Source organism: Botryllus schlosseri, chromosome 10, assembly GCF_051294905.1.
Source record: "Botryllus schlosseri isolate E-star chromosome 10, Bs_hap1, whole genome shotgun sequence".
NCBI lineage: Eukaryota > Metazoa > Chordata > Ascidiacea > Stolidobranchia > Styelidae > Botryllus > Botryllus schlosseri.
The window spans coordinates 13,425,274-13,447,894 of NC_137245.1; the positions used below are offsets into that span (position 1 = coordinate 13,425,274).

The 22,621-nt window shown below is 41.6% G+C and overlaps 2 protein-coding genes across 2 annotated transcripts in view; one reads left to right on the forward strand and one right to left on the reverse strand.

Moving 5' to 3' along the window:
• Positions 1 to 94: 94 nt before the first annotated feature.
• On the forward strand, positions 95 to 14,990 carry LOC145448272 (pre-mRNA-processing factor 39-like). The gene is made up of 16 exons (XM_080326633.1): positions 95 to 251; positions 415 to 900; positions 6,521 to 6,792; positions 8,893 to 9,018; positions 9,577 to 9,692; positions 10,371 to 10,538; positions 11,165 to 11,405; positions 11,464 to 11,571; positions 12,343 to 12,513; positions 13,167 to 13,293; positions 13,355 to 13,467; positions 13,536 to 13,697; positions 13,758 to 13,930; positions 13,996 to 14,154; positions 14,213 to 14,378; positions 14,442 to 14,990. The coding sequence occupies exons 1-16, from the start codon at positions 224 to 226 to the stop codon at positions 14,514 to 14,516; spliced, it is 2,691 nt and encodes an 896-aa protein (XP_080182759.1). The 5' UTR covers positions 95 to 223; the 3' UTR covers positions 14,517 to 14,990.
• The window catches only part of LOC145448273 (uncharacterized), a 17,132-nt gene continuing 8,884 nt past the window's right edge, over positions 14,374 to 22,621 (reverse strand). Inside the window, exons 15-20 of the mRNA XM_080326634.1 lie at positions 21,666 to 21,827; positions 21,395 to 21,601; positions 15,175 to 15,234; positions 14,992 to 15,108; positions 14,725 to 14,931; positions 14,374 to 14,665 (exon numbers count right to left, since the gene is read on the reverse strand). Of these exons, the coding sequence (XP_080182760.1) occupies positions 14,606 to 14,665; positions 14,725 to 14,931; positions 14,992 to 15,108; positions 15,175 to 15,234; positions 21,395 to 21,601; positions 21,666 to 21,827 (813 nt within the window). The 3' untranslated portion in view covers positions 14,374 to 14,605. The remainder of the gene's footprint in view (positions 14,666 to 14,724; positions 14,932 to 14,991; positions 15,109 to 15,174; positions 15,235 to 21,394; positions 21,602 to 21,665; positions 21,828 to 22,621) is intronic.

The window sequence follows — 22,621 nt, forward strand, 5'->3', positions numbered from 1 at the left end:
AACAGATATTGAAAACTTGAGCATACCACTACAATTTTGATGGACCCTAATAGCTCTACCGAGAACAGATATTGAAAACTTGAGCATACCACTACAATTTTGATGTACCAATCACACGCGCTTCAAAAGTTGTCTGCAGCTGTACGAAACCTGAAGCCTGGATTTATATTTGTCGGTTTTTCGCTTTTGAGGGGCTTTGTATAGGTCATCGCTGCACATTAACATGCCAAGACGAAGCAAACGAAGACAGAGTGAGTTGGTAGTCGATTTAGAACTTATGTAGCATATATAGTTTTACTGTTATTCGCGTTTTATTCTTTTAAAATCGGCGGCAATCGCCGACCGCCGCCATCTTTAATATGCTTATCGATACGCCTCGAACAAAATTGCGACGCCAAACATCTTGAATCCTAGGTAAAAAGGTCGAGGCCTCAGAAGAGGATGTAGCTGCTGAGGAGAGCGAACAGACCAGCGTGGCATCGCAAGACGACGGGTCGCCGGCTCGAAAAATTCTAAAAGAAGATGATACTGCATCAGAAAATCCGGTTGACGATGGTGAAACCGCACAGGCTGTGGAAGCCTTGAAAGAGTCGGAAGACGAATCAGAACAAAAACAATCCGTGGAATCTAATGAACAGCAGGGTGACCTTGACAAGGTGGAGGTACCGGAAGTTGTTGACACTGCTGAACAAAGTGCGGATGTTAGCACAGCTGAGCCATCTAAAAGTGGCAACATTGAAAAAGTGGAGAGTTCCGCTAAGGATGAGCCTATGGAGGTAAACCAATCGGATGATGTTAAGGAAGTTGCTGCTACGGATAGCCAAGGCAGTGTGCCAGAGCCAGACGCAAACAAAAACCCGGAAGCCGATGAAAGTGAAGCAAAAGATACAAGTTCAAAAGGTATGAAATCTGATTTTTAATGTTCTGGAAATATCTAGGCCTAGGCTACCTCAAAACTAATGCCATCCTATGTCGCCTGCTGGAAAGCTGATTGTAAATTAGCATTATTCTCCTTATTTAATATTATTTACCATCTCCACACAATATACTACACCATCTTAGCAGACTGCAGACATCACATTGATTTAAAACATATTTAATCCAGATCATGTTATCTGACAGTTTAATATCTGCATTTTTGCATACAATTAACGGGACACTGTAAAACCCGCAAAACTTGCAAAACCCGCAGAACTCGCAAAAGCAAGGCATATTCAGGTAATTGTGAGTATCTTCTATAATATTGTCGATGTATGGCCTCAAGATATCATGGATTAGTTATGGAACTAAACTGCCGGTAACTATACAGCGGGTGACTAGCAGAGTTTTGCAGTTGGCTACGAGGGTTTTGCGGTTGTCCAGGAGGGTTTTGTGGGAACCTAACAGGGTGTTGTGGGTGATTAGCAGAGATGAGCATGGATTAGATTTAGGTTTTGAAAAAACAGGATTTGTGAAATTTCATCGGATTTGGATTGGATTTGGATTAGACATTTTTTTTGGAACGGATTAGGATTTGGATTGGATTTACCTATTTTTTGGGAGATTGAAATGTCGTGTGGCGAATGGCGACAAACTTTATTCTGATCAGTTATTAATGTACTTATGGTTACTAAGTTATCTTGAATCAAGTGAATCGTTGGTTGTGAAAGAAAATTTTCGAATCCCTCCATTGCATAAATTAGTATTTTTTCTGAACTTCCAGATGGAATCGGATTAGGATTGGACATTGACTTGAATATGAAAAAGTTATGAATTAGGATTTAGATTTGAAGGTTCGGATTTGGATTGGATTAGGACATAGAAATTTCAAATCCGCTCATCTCTGGTGATTAGCAGGGTTTTGCGGTTGTCTAAGAGAGTTTTGCGGGTGAAAAATAGAGTTTTGCGGGTGAAAAATAGGGTTTTGCGGTTGTTTTAAGAGAGTTTTGCGGGTGAAAAATAGGGTTTTGTGGTTGTCTAAAGAATTTTGCGGGTGAGGTTTTGCAGTTGTCTAAGAGAGTTTTGCGGGTGAAAAATAGGGTTTTGTGGTTGTCTAAGAGAGTTTTGAGGTTGAAAAATAGGGTTTTGGTTGACCACCAGAGTTTTGCGGTTGTATAGGAGAGTTTTGCGGTTGACTACCAGAGTTTTGCGGTTTTATAGAAGAGTTTTGCAGGTAACTAGCAGGGTTTTAGGTGACTAGCAGCAGTCAACCTCAAAACTCTCCTATACAACCGCAAAACTCTGGTAGTCAACCGCAAAACTCTGGTAGTCAACCGCAAAACTCTCGTATACAACCGCAAAACTCTGGTAGTCAACCGTAAAACTCTCCTATACAACCGCAAAACTCTCCTATACAACCGCAAAACTCTGGTAGTCTACCGCAAAACTCTGGTAGTCAACCGCAAAACTCTCGTATACAACCGCAAAACTCTCCTATACAACCGCAAAACTCTGGTAGTCAACCGCAAAACTCTCGTATACAACCGCAAAACTCTGGTAGTCAACCGTAAAACTCTCCTATACAACCGCAAAACTCTCCTATACAACCGCAAAACTCTGGTAGTCTACCGCAAAACTCTGGTAGTCAACCGCAAAACTCTCGTATACAACCGCAAAACTCTCCTATACAACCGCAAAACTCTGGTAGTCTACCGCAAAACTCTGGTAGTCAACCGCAAAACTCTCGTATACAACCGCAAAACTCTGGTAGTCAACCGCAAAACTCTCGTATACAACCGCAAAACTCTGGTAGTCAACCGCAAAACTCTGGTAGTCAACCGCAAAACTCTCGTATACAACCGCAAAACTCTGGTAGTCAACCGTAAAACTCTCCTATACAACCGCAAAACTCTCCTATACAACCGCAAAACTCTGGTAGTCTACCGCAAAACTCTGGTAGTCAACCGCAAAACTCTCGTATACAACCGCAAAACTCTCCTATACAACCGCAAAACTCTGGTAGTCAACCGCAAAACTCTCGTATACAACCGCAAAACTCTGGTAGTCAACCGTAAAACTCTCCTATACAACCGCAAAACTCTCCTATACAACCGCAAAACTCTGGTAGTCTACCGCAAAACTCTGGTAGTCAACCGCAAAACTCTCGTATACAACCGCAAAACTCTCCTATACAACCGCAAAACTCTGGTAGTCAACCGCAAAACTCTCGTATACAACCGCAAAACTCTCCTATACAACCGCAAAACTCTCCTATACAACCGCAAAACTCTGGTAGTCTACCGCAAAACTCTGGTAGTCAACCGCAAAACTCTCGTATACAACCGCAAAACTCTCCTATACAACCGCAAAACTCTGGTAGTCAACCGCAAAACTCTCGTATACAACCGCAAAACTCTCCTATACAACCGCAAAACTCTCCTATACAACCGCAAAACTCTGGTAGTCTACCGCAAAACTCTGGTAGTCAACCGCAAAACTCTCCTATACAACCGCAAAACTCTGGTAGTCAACCGCAAAACTCTCGTATACAACCGCAAAACTCTCCTATACAACCGCAAAACTCTGGTAGTCAACCGCAAAACTCTCGTATACAACCGCAAAACTCTCCTATACAACCGCAAAACTCTCCTATACAACCGCAAAACTCTGGTAGTCTACCGCAAAACTCTGGTAGTCAACCGCAAAACTCTCGTATACAACCGCAAAACTCTCCTATACAACCGCAAAACTCTGGTAGTCAACCGCAAAACTCTCGTATACAACCGCAAAACTCTCCTATACAACCGCAAAACTCTCCTATACAACCGCAAAACTCTGGTAGTCTACCGCAAAACTCTGGTAGTCAACCGCAAAACTCTCCTATACAACCGCAAAACTCTGGTAGTCAACCGCAAAACTCTCGTATACAACCGCAAAACTCTCCTATACAACCGCAAAACTCTCCTATACAACCGCAAAACTCTGGTAGTCAACCGCAAAACTCTCGTATACAACCGCAAAACTCTCCTATACAACCGCAAAACTCTCCTATACAACCGCAAAACTCTGGTAGTCTACCGCAAAACTCTGGTAGTCAACCGCAAAACTCTCCTATACAACCGCAAAACTCTGGTAGTCAACCGCAAAACTCTCGTATACAACCGCAAAACTCTCCTATACAACCGCAAAACTCTCCTATACAACCGCAAAACTCTGGTAGTCAACCGCAAAACTCTCGTATACAACCGCAAAACTCTCCTATACAACCGCAAAACTCTCCTATACAACCGCAAAACTCTGGTAGTCTACCGCAAAACTCTGGTAGTCAACCGCAAAACTCTCCTACACAACCGCAAAACTCTCCTTTACAACTGCAAAGCTATCCTATACAACCACAAAACTCTATTTTTCACCCGTAGAACTCTCTTAGACAACCTCAAAACCCTGTTAGGTACCCACAAAAGCCTTCTGGACAACCGCAAAACCTTCGTAGCCAACTGCAAAACCCTGCTAATCACCTGCAAATCCCTGCTGTATAGTTACCGGCAGGTAATTTCATAACTAATCCATGATATCTCGAGGCGGTACAGCGACAATATTGTAAAATATACTCACAATTACCTGAATATGCCTTGCTTTTGCGAGTTTTGTGGGTTTTGCCAGTTTTGCGGGTTGCGAGTTTTGCGGGTTTTACAGTGTCCCACAATTAACCTGATGAATCGGTTAGATCTTGGAACATCATTTTTTTGAAGCATTCTCCTATTTAAAAAAATATCCTCCTTTCTCCAAATATACCCCGTTTTTTGTCGGCTGGCTACGCCCCTGCCGACACATGCCTCTCCATTTTCATAGCTTTTTCTTTTTATGTTTATCTTCTATTGCTGCATTCCTCTTATTTGCATATTCTAGGCTAGACTAAGGTGGGTGCCTAATTAAAAGACTGTTACGAGACGTTTCGACCCCTTCCCGTCTTCAATTTATCGCAATCATGTGGTGTTTGGAAATGATAAAGTTACTAATAAAAAAAGAACTAACAAATGAATCGTTGGCTGTTGGCGGTCTGTCTTATCTATATTATCGAGCTATCAACATTATCATTTAATGATATGTGTCATTGAACAATTTACGTGGACTTTCAATTGATTGTCAAGCTGACCAGAGCTTCTTTTGCAGGACTGAAACATGCCAAAGGCCCTGGATGATTTGGTCCATGCAATTAATCACAAGAAACAAATCTATAACTTATGATAGACTGGCTGCTTGTCGCAGTCACAATGTTGTCAAAACTCATAGTCCTAGTGGGTTTCGCAACGTCATGCATGCACAAAGTTTCTTGTCATGATGTGATGTCTCGGCCTTATTCTGTGTAGCCCATAAATCGTCACAATTTTGGTTGCCGCTAATGGTTGGACTTGTAAATAATTCTTTCATTGCGTGCTTCTTAATCGAATTAACAGTGTGCCTTTCGGGTCATCAAAATCTTAGAATCATCGGCTAATTACTGCATTCTTGCATAATAGGTAGTAAAAACTGCTTTTTACAGACTGCCTGCAGGGCATTTATACTGAAATTAAATTGCATAAGTGGATGGAAGTGTTATTTTGGTGTACACACAGTATCAAATAGACGTCATTTTCATTCCCTTGTTTAGCCTATACACTTGCTGTTAACCTGAAAATATTCGGGTTTATTTCAATATTAATAATGATTATATTATACAATTGTATATTGAAGTTCTGTACCTCCAAGAAGCTTTTCAAATACTTGCTGTTATGTAAATTCACCTTTTGTCGGTTGTCCCGAATTCGCCGAGCTGCTCTGCAAAAGTGTTCAATTTCAATACAATTCATCTGTAACCCGGCACACATCGGCTTGTGTTTTGTTTTAGTAGTTACAAAAGTAAGCAGCCAAATTAACCTTGAAGGGTAACTGATGGGGTCTCAAGTAAATGATCATTTAGAAGTAATTTTTGGCAGCAGCCATTTCCTTCAGAATGCCAATATTTGAACTGCAGCCATAAGACTATCAATATATTCCCATAACACACGTGCGATCTCTGTTGTGTTGAGATTGATCCTTTGTGAAATTTTTAGCATGTATTTCCTCACTGTGCAGTTTGTCGAATCAGCTTCTACTTTATGGCTCAATTCTAACCCGTAGAAGCGTAGCTATTAGAGTAGAAAATTCTAATTTGGGAAATTCTATCATTTAGCCAAGCTAAAAATTGTTGCGTAGTATGTGTTAACAAGAAGTAATGCTCATTTACAGCTCTTTATCGTTATAATTGCCAGGAATCAAGAGATGTGTTGATATATTTGAAATGAAATTTACACCAGTTTTATTGAAGGAAGTAAATTTCACTAAGAGAAAAAGTTACAGCAACATCGTGATAAGCAATTTCAGCGGTACGAGTAAAACAGTTTAGTAACAGCACCTAAAACAGCCTGCACCGCCAAAACACTTTCTTTAACACATCACTAGAAATTGAGGACTACGATGACGTCGTTGTTACGTTACGAATCGTAATTGTAAGCTTATTATAATGCAATGTGTCCGTTACCTACTTTGACCGCCTCCGACACTGTGCAACATAATTTTACAGACGTTCCCGTTGACGACTCGGAAATGAAAGATCCGATCGATGGCGACTACGACGATGGCTTCTCTTCCGACGTCCTAATCGAGAAAGAGCCCACGGTTCCGTATTGCTACGACGACGACGAGTCCGAGGTTCCGATCGATCCGGAAGGCGACAACGGGGAGGTGTTGATCGGCAACGAGTCGCCAGAGTTCCTGAAATATTGGCGGGCCGTCCTCGACAACCCGCAGGACTTCACGAATTGGACCTATCTCCTGCAGCTGGTCGAGCAAGAGGTGATTATTCGTTGCACAGTTTTTTCCGAGTTGACTTTGGTGTTGCTCTGTTGCCCGTTATTGGACTAACTGTGTTTGTTCTGGTGACGATCAAAATTTGGCTCAAATTCAGGCGTAATAGTGCATTGCAGATCTCGGAAGTTTTCAGTTGCTATATTTTGTATTATCTTTTATTCGCCTCCATAGTTGGTAGTATTGTAGTAATGTATTGTTGGGCGGTAGGTGTATTTCAATCCAAAGTTGAAAGATTTGATTTTGTTACATTTCTGATGAACCTGTTGGGTAAAATAAGGCGATTGTGTCAACCTGTAATGTTGGAAGAGCGGCTGTGAAGTGTTCTAAGCATTGAGGGGACGTGTCGCATGTTCGTAGTCTTGCCATGACGAGAGAAAGTACCGTAAATTCTGTACCTTATTTGTGATCGGTATGCATATTTAATGATATATTCATACAATATTACAGTATTTATTCTATATACAATTGAATAGCATATTCATATTGAAATAAATCCGATTATTTTCGGCTGACACTCGTTGCTGACGATTACCCCTGACGAGTGTCAGCACAAAATATTCGGGATTATTTCAATATGAATATACTATTCAATTGTATAGGCCAGGGGTCACCAACCCGGAGCCCGCGGGCACCAGGTAGCCCGCGAGGACTAGATGAGTAGCCCTCGAGCCCATTCTAAAAATATGTGGAATAGCAGCATTTACCAATATTCGTCAGATTATTACCAGTGAGCTTTTAAATATATAGATTGATTGATTCAGCTATTCTTGTTAAAAACACACTAACATGTAACTTACATATGTAAACACTTGAAAATATCTTCAATTACAATTAGTAATATATAGATGTTTGTGATAGAATCACCAGAAATTCAAGATACGGCGCATTGCCTATAAAGGCGACATGACGGAATGCCGTTCACGGTCTTCTTGAAATGGTGGGGGGTTCCGTTACGATAGCTCGACGACCAGGACAATGCCAAAGTAGTAAACAATATTACTATTCGGAGTCAGATAGCCGTGAAGTACTAGCAGATTTTCAATATCTGTATACTCATTACGTATTGCATCTTTCGGCACAGCTTGTTTCTGTTACACTCAACGCAGTTTAGTATACCATGTTTCTAACTTTCTGTATTCGTTGCTGGTGTCCGGTGTAATGAAATCTTGTCATTTCTGGATGCTGAACAGTTGGAGATTGAAATTGTAACACTGCAAAATGACCCCCACCTCAGTCTGCAGCAAACGTTTGGTGCATTGTTGATACGGAAAAGTACAGTGGTGTAGGCGCAGCAGCTATGAAGGTTGCAAGCGTCTATGGTTCAACTTATCGTTGTGAATCAGCCTTTTCGGACATGAACTTCATCAAAAATAAACACAAAACACGCTTAATTAATGCACATCTGGAACACTCACTAAGAATTGCACTGTCAAGTTGAATACCAGAGTACAGCGCACTAGTTGATATCATACAATGCCAGGCTTCCCACTGACTGCTATAGAAACATATAACATGATGTCCAGTCCAGCCCTGTGCTATGAATATCAAAGCGGAAATTCAGTGTGACACGGGTAAACGGCGGCAGTAAATGGTAGCCCGCCGCTTCAATCATTACGCAAAAGTAGCCCTCGGTTGCAAAAAGGTTGGTGACCCCTGGTATAGGCTATTGAAGTTCTGTACCTGTAAGAAGCTCTTCAAATATTTCTTCTAGATTACAGGTGTACAGTCAGTACACATGTACCCTTTCTTGTTAATTTCATGTCGAAGCATAGAAAATGCGGTAATGCTGTTCATATAAAAGCTCTAAAGTTTTGAAAAAGCGCCATGCTACATCTTTTGGATATCGACTGAATGTATGGGGTTACCGTATCATTATAGGCTCACAAATACGAAATCGGCCAGGCTCTTGATATAATGCCTAAATATGCCTCCAGTTGAATTGCCCCATCCCTCCATTTGTGTAACTGTTTTGTAGGCTTGGATTTTTATTTTCGTTTAAGTGTCAGTTTCAAGTTCGGTTAGTATGTTTGATTATGTGGTAATCCGCTTTGATGACATTGATTTATCATGGCCGTCTTTCTCCAGAACAAACCGAGCCTGGCGCGTCGGGCTTACAACGGATTTTTTCGACGCTACCCTCTCTGCTACGGGTATTGGAAAAAATTCTCGGAGCTGGAGAGGAGAAACGGCAATTACGTCCGCGCGCAACGGGTAAGATGCGCGTGCGGTTACGTTTTGAAATTCCGCCAATTCCGGACGATAAGTATTGAAGTTGAATTGATGATTTTCCGATTCCCTTACACATAATTTTGCATCTACAGATAAGGGCAGTCGGCTCAGAGGCTGATGCTTCTTCCGTGCGGCGTACGACGCATTTAATTGGTTTTTTGTTTGAAATTTATACCGTTACACTGTTGCTTTGCCGTTCTGCCGGACGCCTGAAATTCTTGAAATTTTGCCGTTTCTGTATCGTAACTAGCTGCCGTTCTGCATGCGATTATACACAGTCTGTGACTTTGAATACACGCAATTTTTTTGGCGTCTCCCGACCTTGTCGGTGATAAAAATGCATTATTTTCGTATCCTGTAACACTCCGCGATACTCTGGGATGTGTGATCTCCATGCCACCAAGTTCTGCATCGACGAAAAAGAGTTGATTCGGCGTTAAAATGGTAACTCCCACTTAGTCGGGATGGCGAGTCCGTGTAGTATTTGAGATGCTTAGTCCTTTTGAACGCTCGCCAAGTCGATTCTCTCTTGTCAACTAGATCTTAGAGAGGGGCGTGCGCGCCATACCGCTCAGCATCGATCTGTGGGTGCACACTATCGACTTCTACATCAACCACTACAAGGGACCTGATGCGGGCACAGAGAAAGTACGCAAGTGAGTTCACAGCGCTTTTGGTCACGTAGACAATCCTTTGACAGCAGAGCCTAGTTTTATGTGGTTCATAAATGCCGAATGGCAATAACAAGGCCGATGTTCGCAAACAGACATCAGCGATTGTTTTCAATTTCGACCAGAAAACACCCACTTTAAAGCCATAATACTCATTACTCAGGTAACGTTGTGCATTTGTGATTGCGCCGCTCAGTATAACAGATGGCTTACATTTTGAGGCAAAGGTTTCAAGCTAGTAGGCCCCTATCGAGCCTAAGCCATCTGTTGGCCTCGATTATTCAAATTTTATGCCATTGATACCATATTTGGTGATATACACAGTACTTTTGATATCTGTACTAATGTACTAGTACCTGACGAATATTCGGATTTGTTTCAACATAAATATCTTATTTAATTGAATTTCCGAACATTGCTCAATGCACAATCATATCAGCCGTAGCTACACTAGATGTTAACTTCACTAGACGTCATCAGCTTAGTTAACTTGAGTTGTCATTCAAATTATGTTAAACAGAGTCTGGTTAATCCAGTTCAAAACAATTATATCGGACGAGGTCACAAAGGGGTTTCACGAAAGCAAATGCCACAACAAATTTAGAGGCCTGCTCTGAAAAAAGTCGAGTCCTCTGCTCTAAGCGGTGCTGTTCCCATTTTCAGGGTGTTTGAACGCGCCGGGGCCGCGGCCGGCGAGGAGTTTCGTTCGGAGAAGCTGTGGAACAAGTACCTGAAGTGGATCAAGGAGACAAAAGTGTGGCACGACGTGATGGCGCTTTACGACCGTGTGCTGCGACTTCCGACGCAGCACTACGCCGTCTACTTTAAAGAGTGAGTCTTGAATTCTGGTATTCATGAGTACGGCCGGGCAACATTGCGTATCTGGGTCATTGTATTCTGGGTATGTGTCAAGTATTTCATGTATCACCTTTTACAAATTTATTGCGTTAGATTCGAATTTGCAACGTCTGTTTACCACTCCAACCGATTTTGAATTTCGTCTGAGAGAAATTTCAAATAAACGGATTTAACATCGTCATTGAAATGATCCAATTGCAATTCCCAAATTCATTGTGTATGATGTCCGAATCCAGTGATGGGGCTGAAATTTTTTTGAGAGTTAGCACGAAAATCGAAAATGATTAGAAGCACAGCTTAATAGTCGTGACTCATGCAAATCTGGTCAAAATTGTCATGCTAGGCTCTGCCAGTACCAGCTGCACTGGGATATGAACCGAGGAGATAAGTAACGAAGTACCGGTAATTTTTCAGGGTAACCTACTTGGTAGGTTTTGCCTACTTCACTACTTGGCCGAGTGGTTACGATTCAGACTACTTTCACTTCTACTTGGCAGTTTTCTATTTTACAAGTGAATTTGGGCCTGGAGTACTTGCTCTTTCCATAATTTGAAATTGCTACTTCTGCTCGTCGTTAAACATTGTCCGATTTCGTTCAGCTTCAAGGAATTCGTGCACACGCATTCGCCGCAAGACCTTGTTGACGTCGACACCTTCGACAAAATGCTGGAGGAGGTCCGCGACGACATAGAAAGGAAGGAAAAGGAGAAAAAGCGAAAGGAAGAGGAACGTAAGAAGAGAGAGAAGAAAGACAAGGACGCCGACACCAAAGACGAACCGCCCAAGCCCAGCGACGACGACCCGCCTGGTATTGAGAAAGACGACAGAAGCAGACCGCCGGTAAGTCGGGCCGCCTGTCTCTATCGGGAGCCCATTTTGGAATATTTTCTTTCTGCAGAATGAGAAGGAAATCAAAGCGGTCGGCGAGAAGATAATCTTGAAAAAGAAGAGACTGTACGAAGAGACGGAGGTCGTCGTCACCAAAATTTGGACTTACGAAGAAGGGGTTGGTCTTTGTTCACTTTCGCTTCTCGTTTTCACCCTTACTAATGTTCCAATTGTAATTGTTCACGGTATTGTTGGGTTAATTTATGTGGACTGTAGGATGTCCCTTTTCGGTAAAAGTAATGGGAAGTCTTGTTTCTTTTACTGGTAGTACTAGCTTCTTACTCAGCCGGTTAATTGTGAATGAATAAAGTCTGCGGGGTGTATTTCTCTGATTAGTTTGATGTTCCAGTTGAAAAATGGTTGCTTTTCGATATCGGCAGAAAATATGTTTGATCGCTATCAGCTCGAAATTCTGATATAGGGCTCTACACACTTGATGGTGTTTCAGACAGTGGTCAGTAACGAAGTATTTCAACTTCTTTGGAGTACTAGGGTAGGTTTACTCAAACTACCTGCTCAAGTTGTTATGTTTGGGCTTCTTCCACGTCTGCTTCTTACTTTTGGTACAAAGTAGAGGATGTTTGTGTCAGCTGTCATAAAAACCTTGTGAAATAGTCGTGTATCGCTAAAGCTTGTTATATCTTTGGTAATTGAACCATTTCTAGTATCAATACTGATTTTGCATCGAGTCTCGAAGAAACATCCACATTCAACCTTCGTTTACCGTGACTTGAGTTCTTTTCAGATCTCATTTTCTACTTCATTCAAAATAGGTTTAAGATGTCTCGGAAATTGATACTTTTACTTTAAATCTTGTAGAAATTTATGGTGTTACTGCTACTTCTACTTGAGTAGCCATGCTGACTACTTTAATATTCTCTGGCTTCAGGTGAAAAGGCCCTATTTCCACGTGAAAGCCCTGGAACGGACGCAGATCAAGAATTGGCGGGACTACCTCGAAGCCGAGATGGCCAAGGGCGAGGAAAACCACCGTAGAACCGTGCTGCTGTTCGAAAGGTGCCTCATAGCGTGTGCTCTGTATGAGGACTTTTGGCTGAAGGTACGTAAGGTCGGGGGCCGGCAACCCTTCTTATATATATTAGATCTAGGTAAGAGAAAAATGTGCTGTTTGTTTTTAACGAAATATCTCCTGAGTGTTGCACGGCTGTGATGTGCACATAGAATAAATGCGCAAAATCTTTCTTCACATAGATTAGTGGATCCCAATGCAGGGTGCAGCAATACGTTTCAGTGATTTCACCCAGTTTTTGGCACTCATCCATGGTTGACTTTGCAAAATTCAGGATTTTCGCTGCTATAGAGCGGTGGCTAGATCGTGCGAACCGTTTTTCAAAGTGGTCGTTTTTTTATAATGGAGGTGATATACCCAGTGTTGATCACAGTAGTCAGCATTACTACGCCATTAGAAGTAATGCCATAAATTTTTATTCGATGACAAATAGAAGTAGTGATTCCTAAGACAAGCCAAGTAGAAAGTAAGATGTCTGAAAAGTAGTCGGTGGTGGGTACTTTCAAAATTGAAAGTTGCGTCTTTGCTACTAGCTATAGAAAGATTCCTCACGGATATGCAAATGGTGCACTTTACTGCATGTGTCAAATCGTTAGGCGTGCCACGGAAGAGGCACGTGTGCCAGGGTTTGCTGACCCCTGGTGTAGATGGATGACAATGTTTCATCTTCTCTCCCTTTCCAGTATGCGAGATACTTGATGAAAACCGATCCGCCAAAAGCTCGCAAGGTGTACAGGCGGGCTTGCGAGATACATCTGCCCAAGAAGCCGAACATACATATACACTGGTCGTCGTTTGAGGAAGTTCAAGGTGATTTCATTTGCAGATCACGTTTGCATGATTACTTTATGCGTGTTTTTAAATACCACAGGTAATTATCATAGCGCTGCCAAGATTCTAGTGGAATTGGAGAATACTTTACCGAATTTGTTAATGGTGAAGCTGCGACGAGTAGCCGTCGAAAGACGTGCCGGGCATATTGAGGTATCCAAGCAATTTGTTTGTAAGAAGTCTTTATATGGCGATACAAAAACTCCAGTGTTTTGCTGCAGCAAGCCGAAAGTCTTCTCAAACAATACTCGACTGCTTTGGAAAAGGTGGAAGAGCGCTGCTTTTTCATTCGAAAATACGTGTGGTTCCTGGTCAACGTGTCCAAGAAAATCGGCGAGGCCAGGCAAGTGCTGAAAGACGCCATTTCCAAGATAGGCGACGAGGTATGTAAAACATAATTTGCAGAAGACGTTTTCTGCATTGTCCTCTCTGTATGTGTTCAGGAGCAACTGTACAAGGATCTGGTCGGGTTGGAATTTTCCCATGGTGACGAGGAAAGCTTCTGCAAGGCGTGCGACCTGGCGCTGGAAAGTCAACACCTCGGCGAAGAGAGCAAGTTTGTGTTTTCCCAGAGAAAGCAGGAGTACATGGAAGACTTTGGCAAGGACGCCACTCTGTAAGGGTTTCGGTGGTGGAGATTTCAAAGTGGCTAGTGTGATGATTTTGATTGATCTGCCACAGGGTACAAAATGTCTACGACGAGCATCAGAAGCTGTACCGGAGCCGTAAAAAAAGGCTGCAAACTGCGGCGGAATCGGCCCAATCCAAAAAGCCAAAGACTGAGGCCTCCAGCCCGACAAGTGGCAGTAAGATCGAGACGACAGCCGGGGCACGACAAACGTGAGATCTTATCATTGCTTTTTCCCGACAGCTCCACAACTGTTTCTGTTTTGAGCAGATATTCAGCAAAACCGACCACCAACGGAAGCTACACAACTCAAACCGCCGTACAGCAAGCGGCAACGGCACAAGCAACCGCCCAAGCCTATCAACAAGCTGCCACCGGGGACGCTACGAGTTTATACTACCAGAACTACTGGAACTACCAACAAAAGCCAGCAGAGGCAAGAAACGCGTATATTTCGGAAGAAAATAATATCAATAATGATATATATTTTTTGCTACAGGCAGCAGCCCAGCAGCAGTACCAACAACAGTACAGTCAGTGGCCTCAGTACTCGCAAACTTATTACCAACAGTGAAAAAAATTTCATTGAATACAAATTGAATAACGCGGGTGCAGAAGCAAATTGAAGAACGCTCACGAGACTGAAGCATTTCATCTTTGTTCTCATCCATGAAACTCATAAACGTCGTAAAATTGTTTTGGTTCGGTTTTAACCATATTCGCCTGAAGTATATGAGCATGTCAGTTTTGGCCGGGGCCTGTCGGCTTTTGAAATCACTTACTTTGTTGGTTCTTCGAGGCTGTGCGTATTTGTTGGGCCTTTTCTGACCGTTGTTTGCCATTTTGTGAGTGACTTTTGCTCGGACCTTGGAGTACGTTTTCGGTTTCCCATGTGGTTTTGATGGTTGCTCGCACACTTTTGGTGTCGAGGAGACTAACGGCGGTGTGGGTCGGTACAAGTCCTTCGCTGGTGGCGATCCAAACGATATCTGTGATTGTAGCATTTTCAAATGGTTCACTTGTTAATAAAGCGCAAAACGTGCAGTTACTTCGCTTAGCAGTTGATCTGTCGTCGTATCAAAAATGTCAGGCTTCCGCCGTTTCTTGATATGCTTTGGTGATTTCGGATCGATGTTCTCCGGTTCCGCGATCGTTGGAATCTGGATCTGAAAGTGCATGCGTGCTGCTCATTTGCGAGCAGACCTACTAGAATGCATACAAGACAAGATTACTTTTGGTCGTTTTGAAATGCCCTGGTTTCTTCTCTTCGTGATGTCGGAAAGGAAGTTTTCCTGAAAAGGAGGTACGGCGTGTTAGATTTAGGACCTGAAGACGGCTGAACGGATGGGAAACGTGTCAACCTCATTGTTCACGAAGTGCATGACCTCCGCGAACACTGCAGTGTATGTTGGCAGAGGTGATCAAAGTAGTAGTAGTACTTGAAGTAGAATTGACTGACTTCAAATCTACTCAAGTAAGTAGTTTTGAAAACAGCCTTAATTCCTTCGCATGGACTGTAAAAACCTGCAAATTGAGCTATGCCGAAGGTGCAGAGAGCTTGATTCGTATTGATGCATCACAGGAGGTATCAATTTTCGACAGAATAAGTAGTCTTTCGTATCACGGGATGCAAATTATAGTTTTGATATGACAATGAGATACTAACCCTTTGTTTACTAGAAGACCCCGTTTTAGAGAATATCATGGCATGGCGCCCTACCCCTTATTATAAGGCCCCAAGTTTAGGCAAAGAGCAATGCGGAGAAGTTGTATTGGATACAGTTTCAACACTTTGCGCGATTAGTATACGTTAATAACAAATATTGTGGATCGTAAAATTTATATTCAGTGTAGCTGTTTTCGGAAAATAGAGGGATTACTACACTTTTATGCTTGCATGTATATCATACTCGGAATTGAAAGTGAAATACAAATACAACTTCTAAAAGCAGCTGAAAATATATTTCATGTTTTTTATTCATAAAGCTTCAAAGGTGATCTGCTAAAACAGGTGTAACATTCCAAAAGCGAGATTTTCCAGATTAGCAGGACACGTCTTGGGCTGCTAGATAACGATAGGATAGGTGATCGCTAGATTGCGAAACGGTAGTTTCAAACGTTATTGTGGGCCATATTTACTGTGATGAAATATTTGATATGGGCGACAATGCGGCGTGAACAGAACCACGCAACCCGCTACCTAAATTATATTCACTGATACTTTCGTGAAAACATTTATGTCACTCCATAACTACTGTGCGCGAAGCGCGACAAAGTTTCTGGGCTTTAATTGACTTCTATAAATATGTAATGTTGGTACTCCGTGAAAACAGCATGAAATTCCTCAGGCTATCTTTCGCATTGGGGGATTAAACTACTTCTACTTGACAAACTGAAAATAACGAAAAGTAAGTAAGTAGATCACAAAATATTACAAAGTAGAATTTGAGAAAATCAGATCTACTTGAGTAAGTACCAGAAGTAGAGGAAAACTACTTGAGTACTTCCAAAAAGTAGAAGTAATTCATTACTGACCACCTCTGTATGATGGGAGAGGACGTATTCAGTTTTCGTCAAACCGAAATACATGACAGACAGCATCAATAATGATGCACAAGAAAAACACAGTATTCGGTGTTGGATACACTGACTACACGACCTGAGATCAAGTCAGTACGTTCCAGTTCATGCAAATGTTGACTTGAGCCAAGCCATCTCAAATTTACCGATTTCAAGTCACATGTTTGGTGTATTAAGCGGATGCCATTTTATGCAGGTTTGTGAGAAAGCTGTTCGTAGGTTATACATACTCCATGCTAAATACTATGGGAGTATAATTATGTATGTATGTAAGCAACAATTATTTTCTGAAATACTGCAGGCTGTACTGAAGACTGTATGTATGACGTGTAAGCAGTGCGAAACTGTGCAGAATATAAATAGAGCTTGAGCGTGTAGAAGAAATTCTTCTTACCTGCAAATTTCAATCAAATTGCCAACTATAGTTCTTAATAAAACAAAAACAAGCACTCAATCGAATGATGAATATCTGCGCTCGTTTCTGAAATGCAGGCCTTTGTGGATCCGAATTCAATGAACAACTTCCAAACAAGAGTGCGAAGTTATTACAAAACTATCACTCCTCATGGTGCTCGTAAATCCTATTTATTTACAGTTCAAGAGAGACTGAGGCATGTGTGACGGAACTTTCACACAATACTAAATACATTACCCAACCTGCATTAAAATCAATACTTATCAGTTGAATATCAATCGGTCGTTTCGGCTAAATTGCCTATCCTGGGGCAGACTTGGACAACTAGAAAATTTTCAGCTTTTCCAAATTAGATTAGAATTAGATTACTGGCATTTTGATCTAATTTAGTGAAATTAGACAACTAGAATTATCTAGTTGTCCAAGTCTGTCCTGGGGATCCAGAAATTTGCCGTCATTGCCAGTCACCTACACAGTATTACCAAATTTGTAGGTAATGCTACAGCGCACATATGAATGAACCAGGGCTTTGGAGCCGGAGCCGTGTATTTTCACCGGAGCTCAACATAAAATTCAGCTGGAGCCCGTTATTTAGGAGTAGCTCCGGCTCCGACCTATTTCATAAGATGACATTATATACAGGGCTGTGGAGTCGGAGTCAGGGTAATTTTCGCTTGATGGAGTCGGAGTCGTGAAAACTATAATAGCTGGAGTCGGAGTCGGTGGGAAAATACTGACTGGAGTCGGAGTCGGAGTTTGTGAGAATGACTATGACTTCGACTCCAACTTCTCTATCATGAAAACATTTGCTTTCAAAGAATTTTCAATAGAATTTTTATGTACCACCAACCACTGCTATTATTAACCATACAGATCAGGTGCGGCCAGCCCGTGGCACGAAGGCCAAATTTGGCACACGAGAAGGTTAGGTGTGGCCTGCGAAGTAATTCTCGAATTGATTTATGACATCAGGTATAATTGCAAGGCCAACCAAAATTTGATTAGCATGACCGCGAAATTTGATGACTAAAACAACAGTTCTAACGCATTGACGTATCCAGGGGCCAGCCACATTTATCCCAGATCTTCGTTTATGACCATGAAGTAGAATATTTCATAGCAGATTTATTGGACTTGAAATTTTTCTCGGTACTTCGCATGATTCATTGTCACTAGATTTCTTGCATTCAGTATTTGAGCACCCTTCTGAAAATTATAAATACATATTATTCACAGAATTGAGTCTAACTGTATTAGCAATTAGGAGATACGGCTTCGCTTGTGCACTCGTAGCGAGATCGTCGACAAAACATTTGCACAAAATGATAGAGGCATGTTCACTGATACCATCGATTTTGCTATGTCTAAACGTCGAATAATCCTGTCCTTGCCAAATGAGCCCAGTGGTATACAGATGCGACCCCCAATGTATGTTAGCGACATATTTATTGATATAGCTATAGCCTAATTCAGTCGTTATCTTGCAAAAAAATTTCGTGCTTCGCGCGACCAGGGCCTGATTGCGCACTGCACAGTTGCATGACATATTGTTATCAATTTTAGAGCGTATTAATATAAGTCTTGTTTGCAATGTTACCTAATTCGGTTCGCTCCTATTGACGACTAAAAAAAGGTTATCAACATTCCAGTTGCCCGCGCAATGGTTCGTAAATCTCAGGTGTCCCTTTCGACGAAAAAGTTGCCCACCCCTGATATAGATAAAATTAGACATTACTTGCAAATTACAACTCAGTTGCAGAGGGTAAGAAAATCGCAAGATGCGTTTTCGCGATGCAGTCAAAATTGATGCAATTTTTGGAATTATACCATGATACTGTGTGACAAAGAAAATGCATCGGCTGGTTTTGTAAAATTGTAAAAATGATGTAAATATGACCAAACGATGCTCCCCACTTGACAAAATTAAAAATATTTGTAGTGTAGCTTAGCTGTTTGGGTCGAACAAATGATTAAGAAAGACTGCAAGTCCCAATCCTTGAATACTTGATTAAGTACATGCAGACTAGACATAGGCTATGGTCTTTGACTACTTAACTAAATTTCATTTCTGACCAATGTCTATTGTTAGTAGTAAGAGTGTTTGTGCTTGTAATCAGGATAGTGTGCAATGACAAAATTAGTAAGTTCAATTTCTTTATTAGTTGCTGAGTCATACGTATGAGCTACACTTGGATTTTTTATCTACATTTTTATTAAACAGGATTGGATATCTGCCATATTTGAATGATTCATACATTTCAGGATATTAGAGAGTCCATGTTATAAAAACTTGAATAAGGGAGGATATTTAGCAAATCTTTATTTCATGTTAATTGCATAGTGGATAATTCGAGCTGTGCCACAATGAAACAATTTAGCATGCCACAGTTAATCATATGTTTGCATATGTTTAATGGTCGTATGATAGTCATTCAACCGACAATGTGGCATATAATTTTCGAAGTAAATTGGTAATAATGCTGGAATCGGAGTCGGGAGTCGGTACGTTTAAAGACCCAGGAGTCGGAGTCGGTACGTTTAAGAACTCAGGAGTCGGAGTCGGTATATTGAAAATGTGTGGAGTCGGAGTCGGAGGTAAAATTTACCGACTCCACAGCCCTGATTATATATATGCAACAACCACATCTGCTGATTTATCATAATTGGACAGCAGGCCTGAATTTTAATGCTGTGCACAGCAATGGCATAGAGTAAAGTGCAATCTTGTGCAACTATGATGCTATCGACGATTGACAAGTATTAAGTATGACGTCACAAGCCAGTACGGCGGCACCTATATGTCTTCGTTGCTACATCGGATGTTACTGACGGCTGACAGACTCTAGATTACTAACCTATGGGTAGATTAGTCATCTATATAGACCAGGAATTGCCAACCTTTTCGGCTAAAGTGGCATATGCAATTGACGAACGAGTGTGCGGTCCACTAATCGCGCCAAGCGGGTAAAATTTTCTAAGTTTATAAATAAACTAGGTCAATAATATTATTACTTGAGTATTGAGGGTCTATTGTATACCGCCCGCTAGGCTCAGTTTGCAAGGAGACGACTATTCTGCGTCTGGTCACATCGATATCGAAGGTCTCCGATAATATGCGACAATCATGTTGTGCTTACAATTCACCGTCGACGATCTTTATGCGAGCGTAAATGCGAAAAGCCTTTCTCCCGTAATTGCGAATACAGTTGGACTTAATCGGGTAAATTAGGCGTTTTTTTTCATTTTCAGTAGGAGGTAGGCTACCAAGCAAGAAATCGTGTGACAATTAAACACGCCAAGCTCGAAGGAAAATTTCGCTGCTATTTTAGTTTATTGTAATGTACGACGATTTATACTGAAAATGTGACTGGACCATGGATCTGCGAATGCGTCGGAAGTCGGAACTGATATTTTAGTCATCAACATTCCAAGTGTCGCAGCCAGAATTGTAATTTTTGGTTGGCATTGCAAGTTCACAATCTGAGCAATTTATTTTTGATAATATAATAGGAAATTACCTCGCGGGCCACGCAAAACCTCTCGCGAGCCACATTTGGCCCGCGGGTTGGCCACCCCTGTGATAGGCGCCATTCGATAACTTTAGAGCCGGAGCTGGAGCCGGAGCAGTGGTGATAATGCGGCTCCGGAGCTGGAGCCGGAGCTAATATATGATAAAAGAGAGCTCCGGAGCCGGAGCTGGAGCAGTTTAAATTTACGGCTGCTCCAAAGCCCTGGAATGAACCTACGATTCTTTTCGCAGCAGTTCTCAACCGGACGTCCGCAAGTATTTTTAGGAGTTCTGCGAAACTTTATGATATGATTTCTAACTTATTCAAGGTTCTTTGAGGATAAATCACACAAAGATGGTCTACTTCATAACTGCTAAACCGCCAGGGCTCACATCACGGAATGTCTGCCGGGGTTAAAATATCCTACTGTGCAAACTCATTTTAATTGCCTGTAATCCAATTAGCCAACGGTAGGCCTAAATTGTCGTGCCAAGTGATAACTGTTCAAGACCAGGTAGCATTATCCGAGCGCAACTAATTATTGTGTCCAACCTATGCAATAGTAAGGATAGACCAAGTCAAGAACTCGTATTTGACGTATTCTGACACGCAGCAGCAGAAATATTATTAATTAAATTGGCTTTAAAGCAATAAAATTATTCACAATATGATGATATTTTCAAATTCACAGTACACACTGGCCTACTGCAAAACGCAGATCACAGCTGCAGTGCTAAATCTCAACTGAAACTGGTCAACGCTCCAGATTACCAGACCATGATCTGACATGCACTTCACCTACTGTCATATGCCGTTGCATTTCATAGGTTGTCCGTCTTATGCTATCTCGCTACTTATCATTCAGTGAGCACGCCTTTTCTACATGCTGTTGTTAAGCCAAGATGGGTGTCTGACCAAAAGCTTGAAAACTGCTGTCCAATCGTTTACCTTCAATGGGGTCGGCTTAGCGGCTCCGGCAAGCGACAATATTTGCACTTCTTTTTCCTTCACCATTTTCTCAAGCTCCTGAATTCGGATTTCTTTTTTCCCAACTGCATACTCAAGATCGGCGATATCGTTTCTGCACTTATCCATTTCGTCCATAGTCTTCTTTACTTTGCCCCCCTCCATACTGAGCAGGTCCTCCGTGTCTTTCTGGAGATGGCAACAAGTCAACGTAAGTACACGAACTGAATTGATGTACAGCGAAACAACAGACCAGGTGCTGTCGGAGAAATTCGACTTCCTTCCTTAGTTTGGTGACGCTGTTGTCACGGTTGGTCGCTTTGCTTTGTATGTCGCCTTTCTCCTGTTCCAGCTGCTGCATTTTCTTTCTCAAACCATCTTCAAACAACTGCCGGGAGCCTAATAGCTCCGTCACCTATGGAACGGTGGAGGTGGTCAGTAAAGAAGTACTTCTACTTTTCAGGAGTACTCAAGCAGCACTACTTACTCAAGTTGTTATGATTTTATCTGCTTCTACTTCAGTTTTTAGGCAAAACGAGACGTAGAATAATTCTAGGAAATTGCCACTTTTATTTGTACTTAAGTAGCAATATATGACATTACAACTACTTGAGTCCCTATAATGACTACTTTGACCAACTCTGCGGGATGATGTTCAGAAAATATTCAAATCTCAGGCCAATTTGAATGGTTTAAACAAGGGTGGTTATCACAGAATACATCATAGTGATCTCGAACAAAGTCATGAAATTTTGTGCTATAGTCGAGCACAGAGTTTAATGAAGTAACTGTACCAGACCAATTCCCAAGCGTTATCTCTAAATCAGGGTTCTTGAACTTGGGAGTCAGTGAACTAGTTTTTAGGGGTCTGCAAAAGGACAAAAAGTCATCAAGAAACTGTATCTACCTTGTCTAATCATTACTTATCTTATTTTAGCCTAAATATTGCCGAGCTTGATATGCTGACGTTTCATTGATCGGCTTCTGAAATTTTGGGGGTATGAGATCAAAAAAGACCCAAGAACCGCTGCTCTAAACATAATCAGTAATCACCTACCATGAAACGATCACACAACAGGGTTTTCATGATACCTCGTGACTGGCCTAAGAAATATAGTTAAGTGTTACGTGGTTAAAACCCTCACATTTGTGTAAAATATGAATGCGTGGTTATAAAATGATGAAAACATTCAAATAAGCAATTGCTTC